The sequence below is a fragment of the Hypanus sabinus genome, chromosome X1 (assembly GCF_030144855.1).
Source record: "Hypanus sabinus isolate sHypSab1 chromosome X1, sHypSab1.hap1, whole genome shotgun sequence".
Classification (NCBI taxonomy): Eukaryota; Metazoa; Chordata; class Chondrichthyes; order Myliobatiformes; family Dasyatidae; genus Hypanus; species Hypanus sabinus.
In genome coordinates this window covers 59919119-59944361 of record NC_082738.1, presented here as the reverse complement: position 1 = coordinate 59944361, position 25243 = coordinate 59919119, and the positions used below count along the sequence as shown (strand labels likewise).

General features: G+C 43.3%; 1 protein-coding gene across 1 annotated transcript in view; it reads right to left on the bottom strand.

The window, feature by feature from the left end:
- Window positions 1-24205, bottom strand: part of phb (prohibitin) — a 31317-nt gene extending 7112 nt beyond the window's left edge. The window contains exons 1-4 of the mRNA XM_059956644.1: window positions 23996-24205; window positions 22663-22824; window positions 22238-22380; window positions 15506-15622 (exon numbers count right to left, since the gene is read on the bottom strand). Of these exons, the coding sequence (XP_059812627.1) occupies window positions 15506-15622; window positions 22238-22380; window positions 22663-22824; window positions 23996-24083 (510 nt within the window). The 5' untranslated portion in view covers window positions 24084-24205. The remainder of the gene's footprint in view (window positions 1-15505; window positions 15623-22237; window positions 22381-22662; window positions 22825-23995) is intronic.
- Window positions 24206-25243: the final 1038 nt, after the last annotated feature.

Sequence of the window (25243 nt, the reverse complement as noted above, 5' to 3'; positions counted from 1 at the left end):
TTGTAGTGATTATTGAATCCTTTTTTAATCCTATTTTGATGACCTTTTTTAATAGATTGGTGAATTTACATTTATATTCTGTAATACGGTTTTTTCAAAATGTCGTTTCTTCTTCCCATAAGTCTTTGTTTTTGAAACATCATTTTCTTGTATTTGAATATGGAATCTTTTTTTTTAAAGGCATATTACACCATTTTAAACTTTAATGTTTATCCTTTTTTATTAATGATCTTTTGCTTTATTATATTATTTTTTCATTTTGATTGATATATATTCTTTCTTTTTACAACCCTGTATTTATATCTGGGTGTTATATAGTCTTTTTATCTTTTCATGGAGTTGCCATCTTGAAATGGGGGTAATATTAGTATGAGTTTGTGCGCCTGCCACTTGGCTTTTTTTCATGGGGTTGGGGGAGGGGGTAGGGATCTTTTATCACGCTTTTGCTTTTTATTTTTTTGCTTTTAGTTTATGGGCCGACTTTAGATTATTAATATTGTTGAAGTGTCATGTTCTCCAGTTGCTCCTGAATCATTTTTCCTTCTTCCTGAATTATGGGTTATGTGTCTTTTTAACCTTTTATGATATATACAACTAATATTGGCATGATGGACAAGTCTATTAATTTTATTTCTTGGAATACTAATAGTTTAAATCATCCGATTAAACGTAAACAAATATTTAAAGTATTCCATAGACTAAATGCTAATATTATTTTTGCACAGGAGACCCATATTAGGAGGGAGGATAATCAACGCTTTTTTAGGTTCTGGAAGGGTCAACAATTTCACTCAAATTGTACCGCCAAAATTAGGGGTGTGTCTATTTTTATAGACCCCTCAATTTCGTTTACACATCATGAAATTATTTCTGATCCACATGGCAGATTTTTGTTGATAACTGGCTCACTTTTTAATCAAAAAGTGGTTCTAGTTAATATTTATGCACCAAACTTTGACTGCCCTGAATTTTTTAAACGTTTATTTACTTCCCTCCCTAATCTAAATGAATATATGTTGATAATGGGTGGAGATTTTAACTGTTGTTTGAATCCTTCGATGGATAGATCTAAACCTATTCGAATTCTTCCGAATATATCAGCCTTACTTATTAATTCCTTTATGGTTGATTCGGGAATTACTGAAATATGGCGGTTTTTGAACCCTAAAGATAAAGAATTTTCGTTCTTTTCACATGTCTATCACAGTTATTCTAGAATTGATTATTTCCTTATTGATCATTGTTTATTAACAGATGTTACTGATGGTAAATATGACTCCTATTGCCATTTCGGATCATGCACCTTTGAAGTTATCTATCAAGATTTCGGACTCTTTCAATAATACTAGATCTTGGAGACTTAACGCTACTTTGCTTCAAGATCCTTCATAAAACAGTAAATTGACTTGTTTTTTTCAACAAACTATACCGAAGAGATTGACAGAGGAATACTTTGGGACTCTTTTAAGGCTTTTATTCGTGGACAAATTATCTCATATTCCGTCGGTAAAAGAAAACAAAGATATTTAAATATTGCTTTATTAGTGGATAAAATTAAAGAAATCGATAAGATTTATTCCGTGACTCCTACCAAAGAACTTTATAAGAAGAGAGTTGAGCTTCAAATGGAACATAGTTTACTATTATCCTCTTCAATTGAGAATCAATTAATTAAGACCAGGGCTCAATTTTATATTCATAGTGATCGAACTGGTAAATTGTTAGCTAACCAATTAAAAGCTATTTCGACTAAGCGACAAATTATTAAAATTCGTAAACAAGACGGTAATCTGACTACTGATCATAAAGAAATTAATAATACTTTCCAAGATTTTTATAAATCTTTATATCAATCAGAATTTGATGGCGATCTGTCCATGATGGATAATTTTTTTAACAATTTGAATATTCCTAAACTGACAGATGAAGATCGGAGCTTGGTCGATGCTCCTATTTCTATGGCCGAAATAGGAGAGGCTATCTCATCAATGAACTCAGGGAAAGCTCCTGGTCCTGATGGTTATATTATAGAATTTTTAAAGACTTTTTCTTCTTTGCTTTCCCCTTGGTTATGTGAAATCTTTAATGATGCAGTTACTAAGAAGAGACTACCCCAGTCTATTTATGAAGCTACTATCTCTCTAATTCTTAAAAAAGATAAGGATCCTACTCTATGTGCATTTTATCGCCCTATATCGCTATTAAATGTAGACTCTTAAGATTCTTACAAAAATTTTAGCTATTAGATTAGAAAAGTTACTATCACAAATTATTTCAGAAGACCAAACTGGTTTTATTTGGAACCGGTATTCCTTTTTTAATGTTAGAAAATTGATTAATATAATTTATACTTCTTCACCTACAACCTCAGAATGTGTTATTTCATTAGATGCTGAAAAAGCTTTTGATAAGAGTTGAATGGACATACTTATTTAATGCCTTGAGAAATTTTAATTTTAGTCCTAATTTTATATCATGGATTAAATTAATTTATTATAAACCTGTTGCTTCTGTTCTTACAAATAATTACAGATCCTCTTTGTTTCAATTATCTCGTGGTACGAGACAAGGTTGTCCCTTAAGTCCTTTATTATTTAATTATTATTTAGAACCTCTAGCCATTGCTATTCGTGAATCCCCTAATATTTTTGGTATTACTTGTAATGAGAAGTTATACAAGTTATCACTTTATGCTGATGACTTGTTGGTATATATTTCTGATCCTGACAGGTCTATTCCCGCTATTTTATCCTTATTGGTTCAATTTGGTAGTTTTTCTGGTTATAAACTAAACTTGGATAAGAGTGAATTATTCCCTTTAAATGCGCAAACTTTATTGAATGACAGGATACCATTTAAAGTTGTTACTGATAACTTTATTTATTTAGGTATAAAAATTACCAAGAAATATAAAGGTTTATTCAGATTGAATTTTTTACCTATGCTTCATCAAATTCAACAACTTACTACAAGATGGTCTCCTATATCCTTATCATTAGTTGGCCGGATTAACGCTATTAAAATGATGATTTTACCAAAATTTTTATATTTACTTCAAGCCTTACCAATTTTTATTCCTAAATCTTTTTTTGATAACATTGATTCAAAAATTTCCTCATTTGTGTGGCAAAATAAAAACCCCAGGTTAAGTAAAAGGCAGTTACAAAAATCTAAAAAAGATGGTGGTTTAGCTTTACCTAACTTTAGATTTTACTATTGGGCGAATAACATTCGAAATTTAATATATTGGAAATTAGATTTGGATTCACCATTGTGCCCATAGTGGGTAAATTTAGAATGCAATGATGCACAGGGATATTCTTTATTCTCCGTTCTTGGTTCTTCTCTTCCTGCTGATTTAATTAAATTCAATAAACAGATATCCAACCCTATTATCAAACACACATTACGAATTTGGTTTCAATTTCATAAGTTTTTTTTACTCTCAAAAACTTTGTTCTTGATAGACCTATCTTACTTAACTTCTTTTTTAAACCTTCTTTGACAGATCAAGCTTTTAGCATATGGAAAAGGAAAGGTATAATATGTTTTCGTGATCTTTTTTCTGAGGGTAGTTTGATGTCTTTCGACCAACTTTCCAACAAATTTAAGTTACCTAAATCTAATTTTTTTAAGATATTTACAAATTAGAATTTTTTTTTTATAAAGTTCTACCATCCTTCCCTAACTCAACTTTGATAGATTTTTCAGATATGATTTTTACCTTGAATCCTTTTCAGAAGGGATTAGTGGCTCTTATTTATAATATGATTATGAAGATACAACCAGAAATATCAGGTAGAATTAAACAAGAATGGGAAAAAGAACTCCAATATAATATATCAACAGAAAAATGGGAAAAAATTTTACAAATGGTTGATTCTTCTTCTATATGTGCTAAACATGCTTTAATACAATTTAAGGTCGTACATAGAGCCCATATGTCTAAAGATAAGCTTGCTCGATTCTATTCTCATATTAACCCTCAATGTGACAGATGTCATTTAGATGTGGCCTCATTGACCCACATGTTTTGGTCATGTCCCACTTTACATAACTATTGGAAGGACATATTTGCTATCATTTCCTCAATTTGGAATATTGATTTACAACCTCATTTTATTACTGCAATTTTTGGTATACCAAATGAGGATGGTAATCGGTTTTCCCCTTCAATTAGCCGAATGATCGCCTTTGTAACATTAATGGCCAGAAGGTCTATATTACAAAATTGGAAAGAAGTAAATCCTCCTACTGTGGCGACCCATTTCCTGGCACATCCGAACCGACTCACAATTAGATAGCCTACGGGGGTTTGCGAGCACAGAGCATTGGAGCCTCTGCGCCATGGGGGTTGAGGGAGGCTTAAAAGTGAGGCTGAAGATTTCGAATAAAGTTTTTTTCCTTCGACTGCAGTTACCAACTCCGTGTCGTAATTTTAGCGCTGCGTGTAGCACACCGCTACAATTGGTGACCCCGACGGTCCAAGCGATTTTTGGACCAGAAATGACCGACGCCGCCTCTGTTCATGCGGTTTCGTTGAAACTGCCGGGTTTCTGGACACAGCGCCCGAGCCTATGGTTCCAGCAAGCCGAAGCCCAATTCCACGTTCGCCAGATCACCTCAGAAGACACCCGCTACTACTACGTGGTGAGCTCCCTCGACCAGGACACAGCGGCCCAGGTCGTGGAGTTCGTACAGTCGCCCCCGGCAGACTGCATGTACACGGAATTCAAAGCCCTGCTCCTCAGGACTTTAGGACTCTCACAGCGCGAGCGGGCTGCCCGTTTACTGCACCTGGATGGCTTGGGCGACAGACCTCCATCGGCTTTAATGAATGAGATGTTGTCTCTCGCCGACGGACGAGATGCCTCATGTTTGAGCAGGCATTCCTGGAGCAGCTGCCCGAGGACATACGCCTGCTGCTGTCCGACGCGGATTTCAGTGACCCCCGGAAGGTGGCAGCCCGGGCGGACTTGCTGTGGAACGCCAAAAAGGTGAGCGGGGCGTCCATCGCACAGATCTCCCAGCCACGCTCCCGGCAGCAAACCAGTCCAGGCCCGGCCGCAGAGCCCGCCAACCCCCGGCCCAATGAACACTGGTGCTTCTACCACCAGCGGTGGGGCGCAGAAGCCCGCCGTTGTCGCCCGCCCTGCAAGTTCCCGGGAAACGCCAGGGCCAGCCGCCGCTGATGGCTACGGCGGCTGGCCATCGGGATAGCCTCCTGTATGTGTGGGATAGAAGGTTGGGACGCCGGTTTTTGGTCGATACTGGGGCTGAGATCAGCGTTTTACCTCCCGACGAGTTACGACACCCGCAGCAGGGCACCGGGTCCCCCCCGAGGGCCGTGAATGGCAGCACAGTAAGGACCTATGGCACCCGTCAGGTGCAGCTACAGTTCGGCTCCAGCCAGTTCATGTGGGACTTTACACTGGCCGCTGTAGCCCAACCGCTCTGGGTGCGGATTTTTTGCGGGCTCACAGCCTACTGGTCGACCTGCCCAGAAAGAGACTGGTACACGCCGAGACCTTTCAGACGTTCTCCCTGGGTGCAGCCCAGTTGCCAGCCCCTCACCTAGGCTCCATCACGCTGTCCGACAACGACTTCACCAGGGTCCTGGCGGATTTCCCATTGGTTCTGGCACCGCAGTTCACAGCAGCCATGCCCAGGCACGGCATACAGCACCACATCCCAACCCAGGGACCACCCCTCCACGCCCGCGCTCGGCGGCTTCCCCCGGACAAGCTCCGACTGGCGAAGGAGGAGTTCCAGAGGATGGAGGAATTGGGGACATTCAGGCGGTCCGACAGCCCATGGGCCTCCCCCCTGCACATGGTGCCCAAAGCGACGGGGGGGGGTGGAGACCATGCGGCGACTACCGCAGGCTGAACAAGGCTACCACACCGGACCGCTACCCTGTGCCGCACATTCAGGACTTTGCAGCAAACCTGCACGGCGCACGGATCTTCTCCAAGGTAGACCTCGTCCGAGGGTACCATCAAATCCCGATGCATCCTGACGACGTCCCCAAAACGGCTCTCATCACCCCGTTTGGCCTTTTCGAGTTCCTCCGCATGCCGTTCGGCCTGAAGAATGCCGCACAGACGTTCCAGCGGTTAATGGACGCGGTGGGACGGGACCTGGACTTCGCGTTCATCTATTTGGATGACATCCTCATAGCCAGCAGCAGTCGTCAGGAGCATCTGTCCCACCTCCGTCAACTCTGCGCCCGACTGAGTGAGTACGGTCTTACAATCAACCCCGCCAAATGCCAGTTCGGACTCGATACCATTGACTTCCTGGGCCACAGGATTACTAAAGACGGGGCAACCCCTCTGCCCGCTAAGGTAGATGCGGTCCGCCTCTTTCCCCGACCCACCACGATCAAAGGCCTTCAGGAATTCGTAGGTATGGTCAATTTCTACCGCCGCTTCCTCCCTTCAGCTGCCCGGATCATGCGCCCCCTGTTCGCCCTGATGTCGGGTCCGAGCAAGGACATTACCTGGGACGAGGAGTCCGCCGCCGCTTTCGTTCAAACGAAGGAAGCTTTGGCGGACGCCGCAATGCTAGTACATCCCAGAATGGACGCCCCTACCGCCCTCACAGTGGACGCATCAAACACGGCAGTCGGTGGGGTGCTGGAGCAACTCATCGCAGGTCGCTGGCAACCCCTGGCGTTTTTCAGCAAACACCTGCGACCACCCGAGCTCAAATACAGTGCTTTCGACCAGGAACTGTTGGCGCTCTACCTGGCAATCCGGCATTTCAGGTACTTCCTAGAAGGTCGGCCCTTCACCGCGTTCACGGACCACAAACCGCTTACCTTTGCGTTTACCAAAGTGTCCGACCCTTGGTCGTCCCGCCAGCAACGCCACCTGTCCTACATCTCTGAATACACGACGGATGTCCGGCACGTCTCGGGTAAGGACAATGTCGTGGCGGATGCGCTCTCTCGCCCTACCGATCATGCCCTTTCCCAAGGGGTAGACTTTGAGGCACTGGCAGAGGCGCAGCAGGCGGATGAGGAGATTCCGAGTTACAGAACCGCAGTCTCCGGTTTGCAGCTCCTGGACCTCCCCGTGGGCCCGGGTGAGAGGACCCTACTCTGTGACGTCGCCACCGGCCAGCCCCGCCCCGTCATCCCGACAGCCTGGCGGCGCCGCGTTTTCGACTCCATTCATAACTTGGCGCATCCCTCCATCCGGACAACCGTCTGGATGGTTTCCAGCAGGTTCGTTTGGCACGGACTCCGCAAACAGGTCAGTGAATGGGCCAAAATGTGCATGCACTGCCAGACGGCCAAGGTGCAGCGGCACACCAAAGCCCCACCGCAGCAGTTCCATCCCGCCCACCGGCGTTTCGACCACATTCATGTGGATATCGTGGGCCCCCTGCCAGTGTCGCGCAGAGCGCGGCACCTCCTGACTATCGTGGACCGGTTCACAAGATGGCCAGAGGCGGTCCCGCTCACCGACACCACCTCCGAATCTTGCGCCCGAGCCCTGATCGCCACCTGGATATCTCGCTTTGGTGTACCAGCCCACATTACCTCCGACAGAGGCGCCCAGTTCACCTCCAGCCTGTGGTCAGCTATGGCCAGCCTTTTGGGGACTCAGCTGCACCACACCACTGCCTACCACCCACAGTCGAACGGGCTGGTGGAGCGTTTCCACCGTCACCTGAAGTCAGCCCTCATGGCCCGCCTGCGAGGAGCCAACTGGGCGGACAAGCTTCCCTGGGTCCTACTCGGCATCCGCACAGCGCCCAAGGACGACCTGCATGCCTCGTCGGCCGAGTTGGTATACGGCGCGCCCCTGGTCGTCCCCGGGGAGTTCCTACCAGCCCCAAGGGGGCAAGAGGAAGATCCCGCAGCAGTCCTGGGCAGACTACGTGAGCAGCTCGGTAACCTGGCCCCCATACCCACTTCACAGCACGGGCGGCACCCGACCTGCGTACCCAAAGACCTACAGAACTGTAAGTTTGTGTTTGTACGAAGGGGCGGGCATCGGCCACCACTGCAGCGGCCATACGAGGGGCCGTTTATGGTGCTCCGGAACAACGGGTCCACGTTCGTGCTGGACGTTGGGGGGAAAGAGGAGGTTTTCACGGTGGACCGCCTCAAACCGGCCCATGTGGACCTGGCGCAACCGGCCGAGTTTCCGGCACCTCGGCGCAGAGGCCGACCTCCCAAGCAGGTTCTGGCCCAGACTGTGGACATTGGGGGGTATATCGCCGGTTCTGGGGGGGGGGGGGGGGGGGGTGGTTATGTGGCGACCCATTTCCTGGCACATCCGAACCGACTCACAATTAGATAGCCTACGGGGGTTTGCGAGCACAGAGCTTTGGAGCCTCTGCGCCATGGGGGGCAGGTTGAGGGAGGCTTAAAAGTGAGGCTGAAGATTTCGAATAAAGTTTTTTTCCTTCGACTGCAGTTACCGACTCCGTGTCGTAATTTTAGCGCTGCGTGTAGCACACCGCTACACTACCACGTTTCAGTGGTTCTCTCAAACTGTTTCTTATTTGAGCTTAGAAAAAATTAGAAGCACTATTTTTGACTCATCAATTAAATTTGAAGAAACTTGGGGACCGTTCATTCGACACTTTCATATGAATTAACTTGGCCTCTTCCAGACCTTTTCTCTTTTTATTCTTGTTCTGGTATGGAGTTCCGGAGTTTTTGATGCTATCATATACATATAAACTGTTATTACTGCCCATGTTAGTTTAGTTTAGGTTTAATTTTTTTTTCAATATATATTTTTTCTTGTATTTTTAAATTTTTTTTTTCTTTTGATGATTATTCTTACATTTTTCATGTATAATTATTATAGGCTTGATTGATTAATGTACTTTTTTTTTGCTGATATTTTAATAAGATATTGTTATCTTATTACTAATTCAACTTCAAGTCTAGTGCACTTATAACCTATTCAATATTATGATATTGTAGCGGTGTGCTACACGCAGCGCTAAAATTACGACACGGAGTCGGTAACTGCAGTCGAAGGAAAAAACTTTATTCGAAATCTTCAGCCTCACTTTTAAACCTCTGTCAACCTGCCCCCCATGACGCAGAGGCTCCAAAGCTCTGTGCTCTCAAACCCCCGTAGGCTATCTAATTGTGAGTTGGTTCGGATGTGCCAGGAAATGGGTCGCCACAATATGTTTTTTTTAATATATGAAATTCAATAAAAAGATTGAAAAAGAGAAAGAAAAAAGAAAAGAAAGAAAACTGAAGATAAAAAGAGGATGGCTTCTACAAGAAGATATTGATCCTAAACACACCTCAAAATCCACAATGGACAACCTCAAGAGGTGCAAGCTGAAGGTTTTGCCATGGCCCTCACAGTCCCCCTGACCTAAACATCATTGAAAATCTGTGTATAGACCTTAAAATAGCAGTGCGTGCAAGATGGCCCAAGAATCTCATAGAACTAGATGCCTTCTGCAAGGAAGAATGGGTAAAAATCCCCCAAACAAGAATTGAGAGACTACAGAAAGTGTTTACAAGCTGTGATACTTGCCAAAGGGGGTGTTATCAGAAGATTACTTTTTTTTATTTCCATCTTTTACAGATTCAAAATAACAAAAAAGGAAAAGGGCCTGAAACAAAGTACTGACCAAGCAGGGTGCCCAAACCTTTGTTTCGGCCTCTTTTCCTTTTTTATTTTGAAACTGTAAAAGATGGAAATAAAAAAGTAATCTTGCTTAAAATATTAAAGATATGTGTCAGCTTTATGCCTTTTGGAAACCAGGTCATCCTTTACTCACTTAGCTATTCACGCATGCCACTGTACATATAATGGATCAATTACAAAGTCATGTATACAAAACTCTTTGTCAAAAAATTTGCAATTCCTACGTGCGTATTTATTTTAGTTTATGAGAACCTCTTCAATAACTCTCAAACAATAGCTGTCAATGAGTAATCAGCATTTGAAGTAACTCTGATCTAAAAGGCCAGCTAAATGCAGGTTCAGAAAATTTCCGTTTTCACCAGAAAACTCAGTAAGCAGCCTTCATTAGCTCAAACGCTAAAATGTTTTTCACTGACTTTAGACACTTTTCACTCGCTCCTTTCTAAGTCCGCAGCATTTGAAGTAATTTGATCTATGTTCCTTCCTCTCCAATGCATCTGTGGCATTGCTACTGTAATACAACAAACCCTCTCTATTTCAATGTTATTGTAACAATCATTAGAACATGTGCAAGTCTAGGCTACTGATTTGGGTGGCTTTTTTTATTACTTCAAACTTGAGATAGAAAATTGAGACACCAAGTTCTGCTAAACCTTGGCTACAATCCAAATTGAAAGTACTAAAGAGCTGAGGGATACTGACGAGAAACAAGATCATTACAACTGGATAAATACAGGATGGGAAAGAGAGCATGGATAAGTAGGCTGTTTTAACAGCAGCATCAAATCATGGTAAGACAAGGAACATTTCTGGAGATAGTAACTTTCAAATGAAACAGAAACTGCAGATTTAACTGAGAAATAAAAACAGTAGAGCAGAGTGATCTAGGAATAATGGTGTATAGTTCCCTGAAGGTGGAATCTTGTGTGGATAGGGTGGTGAAGAAAGCTTTTGGTATACTGGCCTTTATAAATCAGAGCATTGAGTATAGGAGTTGGGATGTAATGTTAAGGCACTGGTAAGGCCGAATTTGGAATATTGTGTACGGTTCTGGTCACCGGATTATAGGAAAGATGTCAACAAAATAGAGAGTACAGAAAAGATTTACTAGACTGTTACATGTGTTTCAGCACCCAAGTTACAGAGAAAAGTTGAACAAGTTAGATCTTTATTCTTTGGAGGAAGAAGGTTGGGGGGGGGGGGGGGGGACTTTCAAGTTGACATGGATAGGCTTTTTCCATTGAGAGTAGGGGAGATTCAAACGAGAGGACATGAGTTGAGAGTTAGGGGGCAAAAGTTTAGGGGTAACACGAGGGGGAACTTCTTTACTCAGAGTGGTAGCTGTGTGGAACGAGCTTCCAGTAGAAGTGGTAGAGGCAGGTTCGTTTAAAGTAATATTGGATAGGTATATGGACAGGAAAGGAATGGAGGGTTATGGGCTGAGTGCAGGTCGATGGGACTAGGTGAGAGTAAGTGTTCAGCACGGATTAGAAGGGCCGAGATGGCCTGTTTCCGGGCTGTAATTGTTATATGGTTATAAAGGGGCTTCCCTTCCTCCACCATCAATGCTGCCTTCAACTGCACCTCTTCCATTTCACGCACGTCTATACTCTTACCCCATCCATCCACCCACCACACTTCCTCTTGTCCTCACCTACCGCACCAACAGCCCATAACAGCCATCCAGCACATAATTCATTGAAACTTCCACCACCTCCAACTGGATCCCACCACCAACCACTTTCTGCTTTCCACGGGAATTGCTTCCTACATGACTCCCTTGTTCATTTATCCCTTCCCACTGATCTCCCTTCTGGCACTTTTCCTTGCAAGTGGAACAAGTGCCACTACACCTCCTCCTTTACTATCATTCAGGGCCCCAAATAGTCCTTCCAGGTGAGACGACACTTCACTTGTGAGTCTGCTGCAGTCATCTACTGTGTTCGGTGCTCCCGGTGTGGCCTCTCGTATATTGGTGAGCCCCTACGTAGATTGGGAGATGGCTTCGTTGAGCACCTACGCGCCTTCCGCCAGAAGGGGGATCTCCCAGTGGCCACTCATTTTAATTCTACTTCTCATTCTGATATGTCCTATCCCCTTATCCCTCTTATTTTATCTCCTTACCCACCCATTGCCTCCCTCTGGTGCTCCTCCCCCCACCTTTTCTTCTTTTTCCCATGGCCTTCAGTCTCTTTCATTAATCAATAGAGCAGTGAAAGAAGTACATGGAGTAAAGCCAGATCTAACATATAGAGAGGCTTTGAGGAAAGAGAAACAGAATAAAGGGTGTAAATTAGTAAAGTAGAAGGGCTAAAGTGTGTGTACTTCAATGCAAGAAGCATCAGGAACAAAAGTGATGAACTGAGAGCTTAGATAAATACATGGAATTATGATGTAGTGGCCATTACAGAGACTTGGCTGGCACCAGGGCAGGAATGGATTCTCAATATTCCTGGATTTCAGTGCTTTAAAAGGGATAGATGGTGGTGGGGGGGGAGGAGGGGTGGCATTACTGATCAGGGATACTATTACAGCTACAGAAATGGTGTGTAATGTAGCAGGATCCTCTTTTGAGTCAGTGTGGGTGGAAGTCAGGAACAGGAAGGGAGCAGTTACTCTATTGGGAGTATTCTATAGGCCCCCTGGTAGCAGCAGAGATACCAAGGAGCAGATTTTGGAAAGGTGCAAAAATAACAGGGTTGTTATCATGGGTGACTTTAATTTCCCTAATATTGATTGGCATTTGATTAGTTCCAAGGGTTTAGATGGGGCAGAGTTGGTTAAGTGTGCCCAGGATGGATTCCTGTCACAGTAGGTTGACAGGCCAACTAGGGGGAACGCCATACTAGATCTAGTATTAGGTAACGAACTGGGTCAGGTCACAGATCTCTCTGTGGGTGAGCATCTGGGTAACTGATCACCGCTCCCTAACCTTTAGCATTTTCATGGAAAAGGATAGAATCAGAGAGGACAGGAAAATTTTTAATTGGGGAAGGGCAAATTATGAGGCTATAAGGCTAGAAATTGCGGGTGTGAATTGGGATGATTTTTTTTGCAGGGAAATGTACTATGGACATGTGGTCAATGTTTAAGGATCTCTTGCAGGATGTTAGGGATAAATTTGTCCTAGTGAGGAAGATAAAGAATAGTAGGGTGAAGGAACCATGGGTGACAAGTGAAGTGGAAAATCTAGTCAGGTGGAAGAAGGCAGCATACATGAGGTTTAGGAAGCAAGGGTCAGATGGGTCTATTGAGGAATATAGGGTAGCAAGAAAGGAGCTTAAGAAGGGGCTGAGAAGAGCAAGGGGGCATGAGAAGGCCTTGGCGAGTAGGGTAAAGGAAAACCCCAAGGCATTCTTCAATTATGTGAAGAACAAAAGGATGACCGGAGTGAAGGTAGGACCGATTAGAGATAAAAGTGGGAAGATGTGCCTGGAGGCTGTGGAAGTGAGTGAGGTCCTCAATGAATACTTCTCTTCGGTATTCACCACTGAGAGGGAACTTGATGACAGTGAGGACAATATGAGTGAGGTTGATGTTCTGGAGCATGTTGATATTAAGGGAGAGGAGATATTGGAGTTGTTAAAATACATTATGACAGATAAATCCCTGGGGCCTGACAGAATATTCCCCAGGCTGCTCCACGAGGCAAGGGAAGAGATTGCTGAACCTCTGGCTAGGATCTTTAAGTCCTCGCTGTCCACGGGAATGGTACCGGAGGATTGGAGGGAGGTGAATGTTGTCCCCTTGTTCAAAACATGTAGTAAGGATAGTCCAGGTAATTATAGACCAGTGAGCCTAACGTCTGTAGTGGGAAAGCTGTTGGAAAAGATTCTTAGAGATAGGATCTATGGGCATTTAGAGAATCATGGTCTGATCAGGGACAGTCAGCATGGCTTTGTGAAGGGCAGATCCTGCCTAACAAGCCTGATAGAGTTCTTTGAGGAGGTAACCAGGCATATAGATGAGGGTAGTGCAGTGGATGTGATCTACATGGATTTTAGTAAGACATTTGACAAGGTTCCACGCGGTAGGCTTATTCAGCAAGTCAGAAGGCATGGGATCCAGGGAAGTTTGGCGAGGTGGATTCAGAATTGGCTTGCCTGTAGAAGGCAGAGGGTCATGGTAGAGGGAGTACATTTGGTATTGGAGGGTTGTGACCAGTGGTGTCTCACAAGGATCTGTTCTGGGACCTCTTCTTTTCGTGATTTTTATTAATGACTTGGATGTGGGGGTAGAAGGGTGGGTTGGCAAGTTTGCAGACAACACAAAGGTCGATGGTGTTGTAGTGTAGAGAACTGTCAAAGATTGCAGAGAGATATTGATAGGATGCAGAAGTGGGCTGAAGTGGCAAATGGAGTTCAACTTGGAGAAGTGTGAGGTGGTACACTTTGGAAGGACAAACTCCAAGGCAGAGTACAAAGTAAATGGCAGGATACTTGGTAGCGTGGAGGAGCAGAGGGATCTGGGGGTACATGTCCACAGATCCCTGAAAGCTGCCTCACAGATAGATAGGGTAGCTAAGAAAGCTTATGGGGTGTTAGCTTTCATAAGTCGAGAGATAGAGTTTAAGAGATGCGATGTAATGATGCAGCTCTATAAAACTCTAGTTAGGCCACACTTGGGAGTACTGTGTCCAGTTCTGGTCGCCTCAGTATAGGAAGGATGTGGAAGCATTGGAAAGGGTACAGAGGAGATTTACCAGGATGCTGCCTGGTTTAGAGAGTATGGATTATGATCAGAGATTAAGGGAGCTAGGGCTTTACTCTTTGGAGGGGAGGATGAGAGGAGACATGATAAAGGTGTACAAGATATTAAGAGGAATAGACAGAGTGGACAGCCAGCGCCTCTTCCCCAGGGCACCACTGCTCAGTACAAGAGGACATGGCTTTAAGGTAAGGGGAGGGAAGTTCAAGGGGGATATTAGAGGAAGGTTTTTCACTCAGAGAGTGGTTGGTGCGTGGAATGCACTGCCTGAATCAGTAGTGGAGGCAGATACACTAGTGAAGATTGAGAGACTACTAGACAGGTATATGGAGGAATTTAAGGTGGGGGTTTATATGGGAGGTAGAGTTTGAGGGTCGGCACAACATTGTGGGCCAAAGGGCCACATCTTCCCAGCTCTTTGCTTCATCTCTCCCCTCCAAGTTTCACCTATCACCTGGTGTTTCTTTCTCCTCTCCCCCCACCTTTCAAATCCACTCCTCAGCTTTTTTTCTCCAGTCCTGCTGAGTTCCTCCAGCGTTTAGTGTGCGTTGCTTGGATTTCCAGCAGGTTTTCTCTTGTTTGTGACTGAAATGTTCACAATCGCTGTCTGACCTGTTATGTTTTTTCCCCAGCATGTTTTCTTTATTTCAGACTTCCAGCTTTTGCACATTTTTAAAATTTTCATTTAGCTCAAAGTTTCTTACTGAAAGCTATGAGATGGCTGTTCCTTAATTCCAATGTTGATGATTCAGACCAAATTATATTGGCATAAAAAGATCTGGACTCCATGAAATTAAGTGTTATAATGACATTTTTCACAAAAGCAGATTTTCTGAATAGTGGTAATTTCTGAAGATAGATGGCTGTATGGTGTTGACTTTAAGCTTAGAATACATATTTCATGCAATGACACGTGTCTCTGTCACCTCCCTACCACTCTTAGCTATGCCTAAGATAACAGAAGTAATCAAATTCATTACTGGAACAAAATTTATGACAGAAATTGCAAGATTGAGCTTTACTGGACCATAACTGAACTAAACCATAATTTAAAATTTCTTCTTAAAGAATGCGGATAAGTAAAATACTGAATCAAGGTTAAATAACTCAAGAAGCCATAAGAATGTAGGGAATATAGCAAATGAAAATGCAAATATTACCAGTGACACGTCATCCAGGATGAGTCCAAAAGTTGCAGCTCTCTCTGTCAAATCCTCGCTAACCTGTCTGGAGACCAGCTCTCTCTGCGTGATCAACTCACCAGCATCAAACCGAGCCTGGAACATGCACAATTTTGTATTTGCTTAACAAATAAATTATAGAGTAGAAATGACCATAAATTGTATTATATCATTGACAATATAAAACCTGCTAACTTTGGATATTTCTGTTTGAAGTTACGTCTGTATAAATGCATCCAAATGACTCCAATTTAAAATTTTACAATTGAATGACAGAATGTGGAAAAACTACTGATCTGAGACACAAACATATACAGGGCTTAAACTGATGGATAAAAATAAGAGTGCAACAGGCAGTATGGCTGGCTGGGCTGAATGGTTCATTTCTATTTGAAAACTTGCTCAGATGATTAATTCCTGCCTGTCTGCATATGAACGCAATACATTGCTATTGTGCAGAACTTAAATGAGTCCTTTTATATGGTGGACTTTGAAACGTTGGCTTCACTGTTGAAATGATTTAGAATAGTGATCGCCAACCAGTCGATCTTGATCGGCAACCGGTTGATCTTTTTGAGACTTTCTCAGTAGATCCCATAAAAAAAGAAAAAGAAATACACAAATACTGTTGTAATGTGAGCATTATAAAAAAGTAATACTAATTAGGGTAATGGTAATATAGCAATACTCCCGCTACGGAAAGCTGTTTGTAAAGAGAGGTTGTTTCCAGGGTTGCAGAGGCCCGGTGTGCATCCGAGTATAGCCCCTCCGCCGTGCACTGCGGTTCAGTGAAAATCTCTGTATATTAAATACTGTATTGGCTTTGCTGTCCCAGATAAAGTTGTTCCTTCAGGCATGCAGTTGTCAAGTGGTCCAAAGTAGAAGTTACTACAAATACATTATGCTTGATAAACCTTTTGATGCAAAAGCAAATTTTACCCCTAGAGCACATACGTGAGTCATTTTTAACCCACTTAGTTGCTTTCCCTGGTTATTGGGTTTCTCTTTTTCCAGCGTCGTGAGTCACATGTGTGCTGACATTGTGTGACTGTTGTATTTTTTTTCAACGTAGCTTGTGCTGCATCAAAGTGACCAATTAGATTAAGGCACTCGCTGGTGATATCCTGCAAGGTAGCTAGCTAGCATGGCGGAGGCTCCATGAAAGAAGGCGAAAACGTATAAATTCCATCCAGAATGGGAGGAGGAATTTCTATTTACCTTGGTGAAAGACAAGTGTGTATGTATGTTGTGCCACCAAACACAAGCACTGACTAAGAGGGAATCTGGAGCAACACCACAACAGCAACCACCAGAAATTTATAGACACCTACCCCCCCCCCCCCCCCCCCGCCCCAAAGAGCACAATCCGTGCCAGGAAAGTTGACCAGATGAAATCAGGGTTGAAGCAATCGTTTTTCACAAAACATGCTGCTCAAAATAAGGCTGCCATTGAAGCATCATTTCATGTAAGTCACCTTTTGGCGAAACATAAGAAGCCTTTTACAGATGGCGATTCATTCAAGGCAGCAATGGCCATTACCACAGAGACTGTTTTTAATGACTTTAAAAACAAAAACAACATCAAAACTGCAATACATAATATACTGCTTGGCCCTGCAACAGTGACAAGGAGGGTAGTCACTGTCAGAGGACGTGGATCGACAAGTGTTAAAGGACTTGTCACTCTGTGAATATTTTTCACTACAGTTTGATGAATCCCTGGATGTAATGCAAACAGCTCAGCTTGTTGTATTTGTCAGAATGGCTTTCCAAGATTTTACAACAAAGGGGGACTTCCTCACTCTTTGGCACTTAAAGGAGAGAACGAGAGGTGACAATACTTACAATGAATTTAAAAATTATGTCCGTAAAAATGAGTCTGAATACACAACCCTTTCCACCTACCTGAGTCAGTGAAACTTTGCATGGTATTTATCATAGAGAAAATACAATCGGCCCTCCTTATCTGCGGGTTCCACATGCGCGGATTCAACCAACTGTGGATCGGGAAAACCCAGAAGTTGAGCATTGTTCGCCTAGCATCTTGTTCATTCGCTACTTGTGTTGTGAGCAAGAGGAAGGAGTTTAAAGCTAGTAAGGGATGGCTGGCTAGCTATGTAAAGATCACGGGAGAATTGGGATCAGCTGATGCCGAGATGGTATCAGCGTTCCCAGAAGAGCTACGATGTTTGCGTCTGTACTGAACATGTACAGACTTTTTATTCGTCATTATTCCCTAAACAACACAGTGTAACAACTATTTACATAGCATTTACATTGTATTAGGTATTATAAGTAATCTAGACAGGATTTAAAGGATACGGGAAGATGTGCGTAGGTATAAGCAAATACTACGCCATTTTATAGTAGTAGGCCTCCGTTAGTCTCGATAGACCATGGATTTTAAAGTTTTTGGATTTGGGCAAGGTTTTTTTAAAATGGAAGACCAGCAGTTGCCCAAGCTACAAGTCTCCCCTCTCCACGCCACCGATGTTCTTCAACGGAAGGGCATTAGGACCCATACAGCTTGGCACTGGTGTTGTCGCACAGCAATGTGTGGTTAAGTGCCTTGCTCAAGGACACACACGCAAGCCTCAGCCAAGGCTTGAACTAGCAATCTTCAGATCACTAGACAAACACCTTAACCACTTGGCTACGTGCCATTTTATATAAGGGACTTGAGCATCCGTGGATTTTGGTATCTGGAGGGGGGTCCTGGAACCAATCCCCTGCGGATAAGGATAAGGATACAGGATCCCCTGTATAACAGAACCACAGAAATTTACAGCACAGAAGTGGGCCATTATAACCCACCCTGTTGATACCAATGTGATGCCTACCTACACTAATCCTTTTTGCCTGCATAAGATCAATATTCTTCTACATCTTTCCTATAAAGTATGTCTAAACATCTCTAAGATGCAATCGCATCTGCTTCCACTGGCAGCTGGAACCAGATAATCATTTCCTTGGGGGGGGGGGGGGGATCTTGCCCCTCTGATCTCTTTATGTTATTGTGCATTTATATGGCATTGGAACAATTTGCAATACCTGTTTTGGATACACTGAGTCAGCATGGAAGTCAGAAACATGAAGGGAGCAATCAGACCATTGGGAGTATTCTATAGGCTCCCCAATAGGAACAGGGACAATGAGGAACAGATTGGATGGCAGATTTTGGAAAGGTGCAAAAATAACACAGTTCTTGTTATGGGTGACTTCAATTTCCCTCATATTAATTGACACCCCATTAGTACAAGAGGTTTAGATGGGGTGGAATTTGTTAGGTGTGTCCAGAAAGAATTCCTGATACAGAATGTGGAGAGGCAGACTAGAGGAGAGACCATACTGGATCTGTACGAGGCAATGAACCTTGTCAGGGGACAGACCTCTCAGTAGGTGAACATTTCAGAGACAGACCACAACTCCCTGACCTTTAGCGTTGACCTGAACAAGGATAGGAGCAGGTGGTATGTGGAAATATTTAATTGGAGAGGGCGAATTATGATGCTGTTAGGCAGGTACTTGGGTGTGTAAATTGGGAACAAATATTCTCAGGGAATTGTGGAGATTATTTAGTAAAGAACTGGGAAGTCGATTGGTGAAAGAAATTAAGTTCTGGAGAAGAAAGAATCTGATAGATTAGAAGACCATGGAAAAACGGGAAGGCAGAGGAAAACCAAAGGGAGGTGATGGGCAGGTAAAGTGGGAGGGACTTGGGAATGGTGAGGGGTCGGGGGCATGACAGGAAGTTCGAAAAATTGATGTTCACGCCATCAGGTTGGAGACTACGCAGACAGAATACAAGGTGTAGCACCTCCAACCTGAGTGCGGCCTCATCATGGCAGTAGAGGCAGCCACGGAGTGACAAGTTGGAATGGGTGGCTACTGGGAGATCTCACTTTGTCTGGTGGATGGAGTGCAGGTGCCTGGCAAGGCGGTTTCAATTCTATGTTGGGTCTCACCGATATACAAGGAGGCCACACTGGTAACACCGGATACAGATGACCCCAACAGACTTACAGGTGAACTGTCACCTCAGCAGGAAGGGGTATTTGGGGCCCTGAATGGCAGTAAGGGAGGCGGTAGGGGCAGGTGTAGCACCTATTTTGCAAGCAGAATGAGTGCCAGAAGGGAGTCCCTATGTATTTCCCTTGTCCATTCACCCCTCCCTACTGATCTCCCCCCTAGTACTTATCCTTGCTCGCAGAACAAATGCTACACCTGCCCCCTCACTACCATTCAGGGCCCCAAACAGTCCTTCCAGGTGAGGCAACACTTCACCTGTTAGTCTGTTGGGATCATCTACTATGCCTGGTGCTCTCAGTGTGGCCCCCTGTATATTGGTGAGACCAAACGTAGATTGGAAAACCGCTTTGCTGAGCAGCTACACTCTATCTGCCAGAACAAGTGGGATCTCCCAATGGCCACCCATTTTAATTCTACTTCCCATTGATTTCTCAAACTTCCAGTGATACCCCTCCACTTCACCATTCCCGTTTCCCTCCCTCACCATATCTCCTCACCTGCCCATCACCTCCCTTTGATGCTCCTCCCCCTTCCTTTTCTTCCATGGTCTTCTACCTTCTCCTATCAGATTACCCCTTCTCCAGCCCTGTATCTTTTTCACCAATCAACCTCCTAGCTCTTTACTTCACCTCGCCCCCTCCTGGTTTCACCTATCACCTAGTGCTTCTTCCTCCCCCTCACCCACCTTCTTACTCTGATCTCATTTTTTTCTCCAGTCCTGATGAAGGGTCTCAGCGCAAAACATCAACTGTTTACTCCCCGAGTTCCTCCAGCATCTTGAGTGTCTTGCTTGGAATTCCAGCATCTACAGATTTTCTCTTGTTTGTGATAGTACTCTTGAGAGTTATAAGATAATCAGCAAAGTGCTTAAGAAGAAACTAGAAGGGACATGAGAAGGCCTTGGGAAGTTGCATTAAGGAAAACCCTAAACTTGTATGTGAAGAACACGAGGCTAACTACAGAGAGGGTAGAACCGATTAGGAATAAAAGAACAAACATCCCTGGATTCAGAGGTGTGAGGGGAGGCCTTAATGAATATTGCTTCAGTATTCAGCAGTGAATGGGGCCTTGACAAATGAGGTCAGTGTAGAACAGGCTAATATGCTGGAATATGTCAAGGTGAAGAAAGATGATGTGTTGGAACTTTTGAAGTACATTTGGATGGGCAAGTCTCAGGGCCAGACAGGATATGCCCCAGGTTACTACAAAAAAAAAGTGAAGGAAGAGATTGTTGTGCCACTAGAGACAATCTTTGTGTCCTCACTGGCCACAGGAGTAGTATCAGAAGATTGGAAAATGGCAAGTGTTAATCCTTTGTTCAAGAAAGGTAAAAGGGATAATTTGGGGAAATACAGACAAGTCTTACATCAGTGGTGGGCAAACTATTGTAGAGCATTTGAGCATATGGAGGAAGGATAGTTTATGACAAAACAAGCTGAAGAAACTGGAGTACTGGATGCAGCGTGTATGGATTTTAGTAAGGAGTATGACAAGGTTCTCCATGTTCATTCAAAGGTCAGGAGCCATAGGATCCAGTGAAACTTGGTTGCATGGAGTGGGAATTGGATTGCCCACAGAAGGCAGAGTGGTACAGGTTTCCCCCGCTATTTGAAGGTAGAGCGTTCCTATGAAACTGCTTGTAAGCCAAAATGTCGTAAATCGAAGAAGCAATTACCATTAATTTATATGGGAAAATTTTTTGAGCGTTCCCAGACCCAAAAATTAACCTACCAAATCAAACCAAATAACACATAAAACCTAAAATAACACTAACGTATAGTAAAAGCAGGAATGATATGATATACACCCTATATAAAGTAGAAATATTGTATGTACGGTGTAGTTTCACTTATCACAATCGGGAAGACAGCGAGCCAAAATCGATTTGGAGAGAGAAAAAAAAAAATCGGCACATACAGCATGTGCACATACACTCATGCACAAACAACTGCCTGCACAAGGCTTTACGGTCATTGTAGTCTTTCTCAGGGTAAACACACATAAAGCAGGCATCTTTTTTTCGGAAAAGGAAAAAATCCTCTTTGGTTAGCAAAAACAGGTACTAATGTAGGTCTTCTTAACAGCGAGCTGTCATAAAGCGAACATTCGAAAAATGGGGGCCACCTGTACTGGATGAAGCATGTTCTGCCTGGAGGTCTCTGAGTAGATGTAGTAAAGGCTGACATGAGAAGACAGATTTTTAAGGTGACTAGAGTATGGGGCGGGGGGGGGGGGGGGCAGGTAATGTCAGAGACACACATTGCTGGAGTGGTGGTACAGGGGATGCATTAAGGGCATTTCAGAAATTCTTAGATACGCACATGGATAAAAGAAAAATGGAGGGTTATGTAGGAGGGAAGAGTTAGATTAATCTTGGTTAAAAGATCGGCACAACATTGTTTTGAAACAGGCTGACAAAGTGCAATAACCAACTGCAGAAAAAAAATGCATGTTTCCAGCTCCAAAACTTGCAGGCAATAAAAATTTAAGGGGAAAAAACTATTGCACAGTAAAGGAGCTAAAATATAGCTTTTGTATTTAGTTAGTGGTGAAATATTCCCATTATTAACAGATCCAATGGTAGAACGCTAGTTTTGTAATGTGCCATAAGTGTACAAGCATTTTTATTTCTTTAAGTATTTGTCCTTATTCCCCATCATCCTAAACTGTTAAGGTACTCACAACAACAGACTTCAGGATTTCTGTTGTGATGGATGGCAGGACTCTTTCATCATAATCCTCACCAATGGTGGTGTAAATCCTGGGCAACTGGTCAGTCACTGGTCTGAAGAGTATACGCAGTGTGATATTTACATTCTGTAAATCTGTAACACAGGAAAACAAAGTTGAGTAATTCAAGACCATTGTCCAAATTTCATCATTTTAGTAATGTATGACACACTCAATTTTATACACTGCTGGCATAATTTTATAATTTAATATGAAGAGGTCAAACTGCTCATTTTTGGCACAAATTTATATTGACATTTTATCAACTCAATTGCACATTAATTCTTCGAATTCTCAGTATATTCTTACAAATTTGCAGAAGCATATTTCATAACAATTAACACTGACCAAAAAAAAAGAGAAATTTTTATACTGACCTTTGCTACCTGTGACAACTGGAACATTTCTTGGTTGTGATCGACAGTCAAAAATGATTGGCCTTTGTACCCATGGAATAAGGAAATGTGTGCCTTCACCATGAACAATTTCTTGAACACCACGAAATCGATCAAATATCACTGCTCTGTGTCCAGCATCAACTATGGAAATGAAAGACAGGTGCTCTTTTAAGTGGCATTTTTAATATAAATATATATATCTCCCAAGAAACATTGTTTATTTAGGCCTCCTTCACTGACTGCAATAATCTGATCATTACCACATTCCTCAAACTGGAAGCTTTTTATAGTTGAAAGGGTTCTAGTTGAATCAATGCTCAACACTTCCAGTCAATGAACAGGGAGGAAAAATCTCTGAACCAAATTCAGTTGGTGCTCTCAGCAACATTGGAATCCGACTCCAAGACTTGAACACAAATGAGAAAAATACTGCAGTACAATATTGTCTGTAGAAAATTGGCATTCAGATATAATATAAAGGTACCAGAACACCAGTAAAAACAATTCATAAACCACCAGAATTAACAGAATAACTATTAACTATAACTATAAACAGAAATTCTCCAGATGCTGGAAATTCAAAGCAAAACAGATACAAAATGCTGGAGGAACTCAGCAGGTCAGGCAGCATCCATGGAAATGAATAAACAGTTGACGTTTCGGGCCAAGGCCCTTCTTCAGGACTCGAAAAGAAGGGGGAGACATCAGAATAAAAAGGAAGGAGAGGGGGAAGGACACTGGAGATCCATTGCAACGCACTCAAAATACAAGCAGAACTTAGCAGATCAGGCAACATCTATGGAAATGAATAAACAGGCGATGTTTCGGTCCATAACTATCACAACACCATAAAAGAAATAGCTTAATATTTAAATTTTTATTGTTACTTATTAAATAAATTTTGCTATTACATGCCATTCAATGTGCTTTGGCAGATGAACATCAAACGTTAACAATGTTAATTCAGGACAATGACTCATGATCTTCCAAATCAGCAAACTCCAAACTATTAAATGAAATTTCCCTTTATACTGTGGCAGCCCAAATCGGAAGTCTGAAACCCGAAAGAATAAGTTTGCAACTTCTGAATTAACCTGCAGATTGCATAATGGCGAGACGCAACGTGGGAAAACAGCTTGAGCTTTGAACTCACTCGTCTGAGACTCAAAGGAAAAGTTCGAAGACACCTACAGAGCTAAGGACATGGAATACGTAACCACTAGCCCAGAGCTGAGAGGCCGAGCTCCCAGCAGGTGAGTGTAGGCCCGAGGAATGGGCCTCAGCCAAAAACCACACGCTGGGGACAGCTCACCGTTGTAAAGTGCCGAGTTCACGATCCCTCCGGCAATAGCCAGCCCGATTCCAAACTTCCCAATGGTCTCCAGAACTTTCGCGGCCATTTCTGGCTTCACAAAACGGCCCAAAATAATTTAAGGAAAAACGAATGTTCACCAAGCTGCAGCTATCACCCAGGCCACACGGTCACCTCCACGCTCCCACTGCGCAGACTCAACCCCTAATCTTCAATTTGCAAACGCAACTGCAGCTGATTTTCGCACATCATGGGAAATGTCGTCTTTTTTGCTGGAAGACGAGGGTGAATGATGCACTGAGAACTACAATGCCCAGGACGCTCAAAGACAAGGGCAGACACACGTGATGTCGAACTGCAATGTGCCTGTGCATCTGTGACCATGTAGTATTTTGGGAAGGTTACATTTGCACCGAGGCTTTAAGCTTTAAGATATTTTTCTTTGTAGAGTGTGCACATACATGTAAGAAACAATAACACAAACAATGTGTCTTTAAACTGTTCAAGTATTCCACATTTTATTTTTTGTTCTCTCTTAGATTAATTTCTTGTTTTGTTCACGACAAATGTTGCTAATTATTCCTCCAGTTTTTAACCCGAGGCAGAGGCGAGTTCTGCGCATGTTCGTAGCACAAAGAATAAAAGCCGGAGAAGGCAGGTTAGCGCCTCCTATTGACTGCATCATCCAGTAGCTGATAATTTACGGTCATGTTATCTTCCTGCCCTTACTCGTATCCCTTGATATTTTAAAAATATATCTTGCAACCCACCCATCTATTTTGTGATATTAATCGTGGCTTCTTTATAACGTCTCCTGGCAACAGGCTTAAACTTTGGATCGGGGAGGAACCGTGTGAGAGAGGTACTGCTAATATGAAGTCCTCGATCTGCGGATGCTGGAAATCCGAGTAATACATACACAAAATGCTGGAGGAACTCAGCAGGCCAGGAAGCATCAATGGAAAAGAGTACAGTCGACTTCGGGCCAAGACCCACCTGATAAAGGGTCTTGTTTTGAAACGTTGACTGTACTCTTTCCGTAGAAGCTGCCTGGCCTGCTGAGTTTCTCCAGTTAATAGCCTGAGTCGTTCCGTTAACGATCCTTGCATTTACTGCCTACAGAGCCTCTTATTTCAGGAAATTGATTTAGTTTAAGGCCGTGGAAAGGATTAAATTATTCCTACCTCGTCCCATAAACCATTCCTCCAGGTTTGAGGGACAAAATGGATATATAAAGTGAGGGAATGC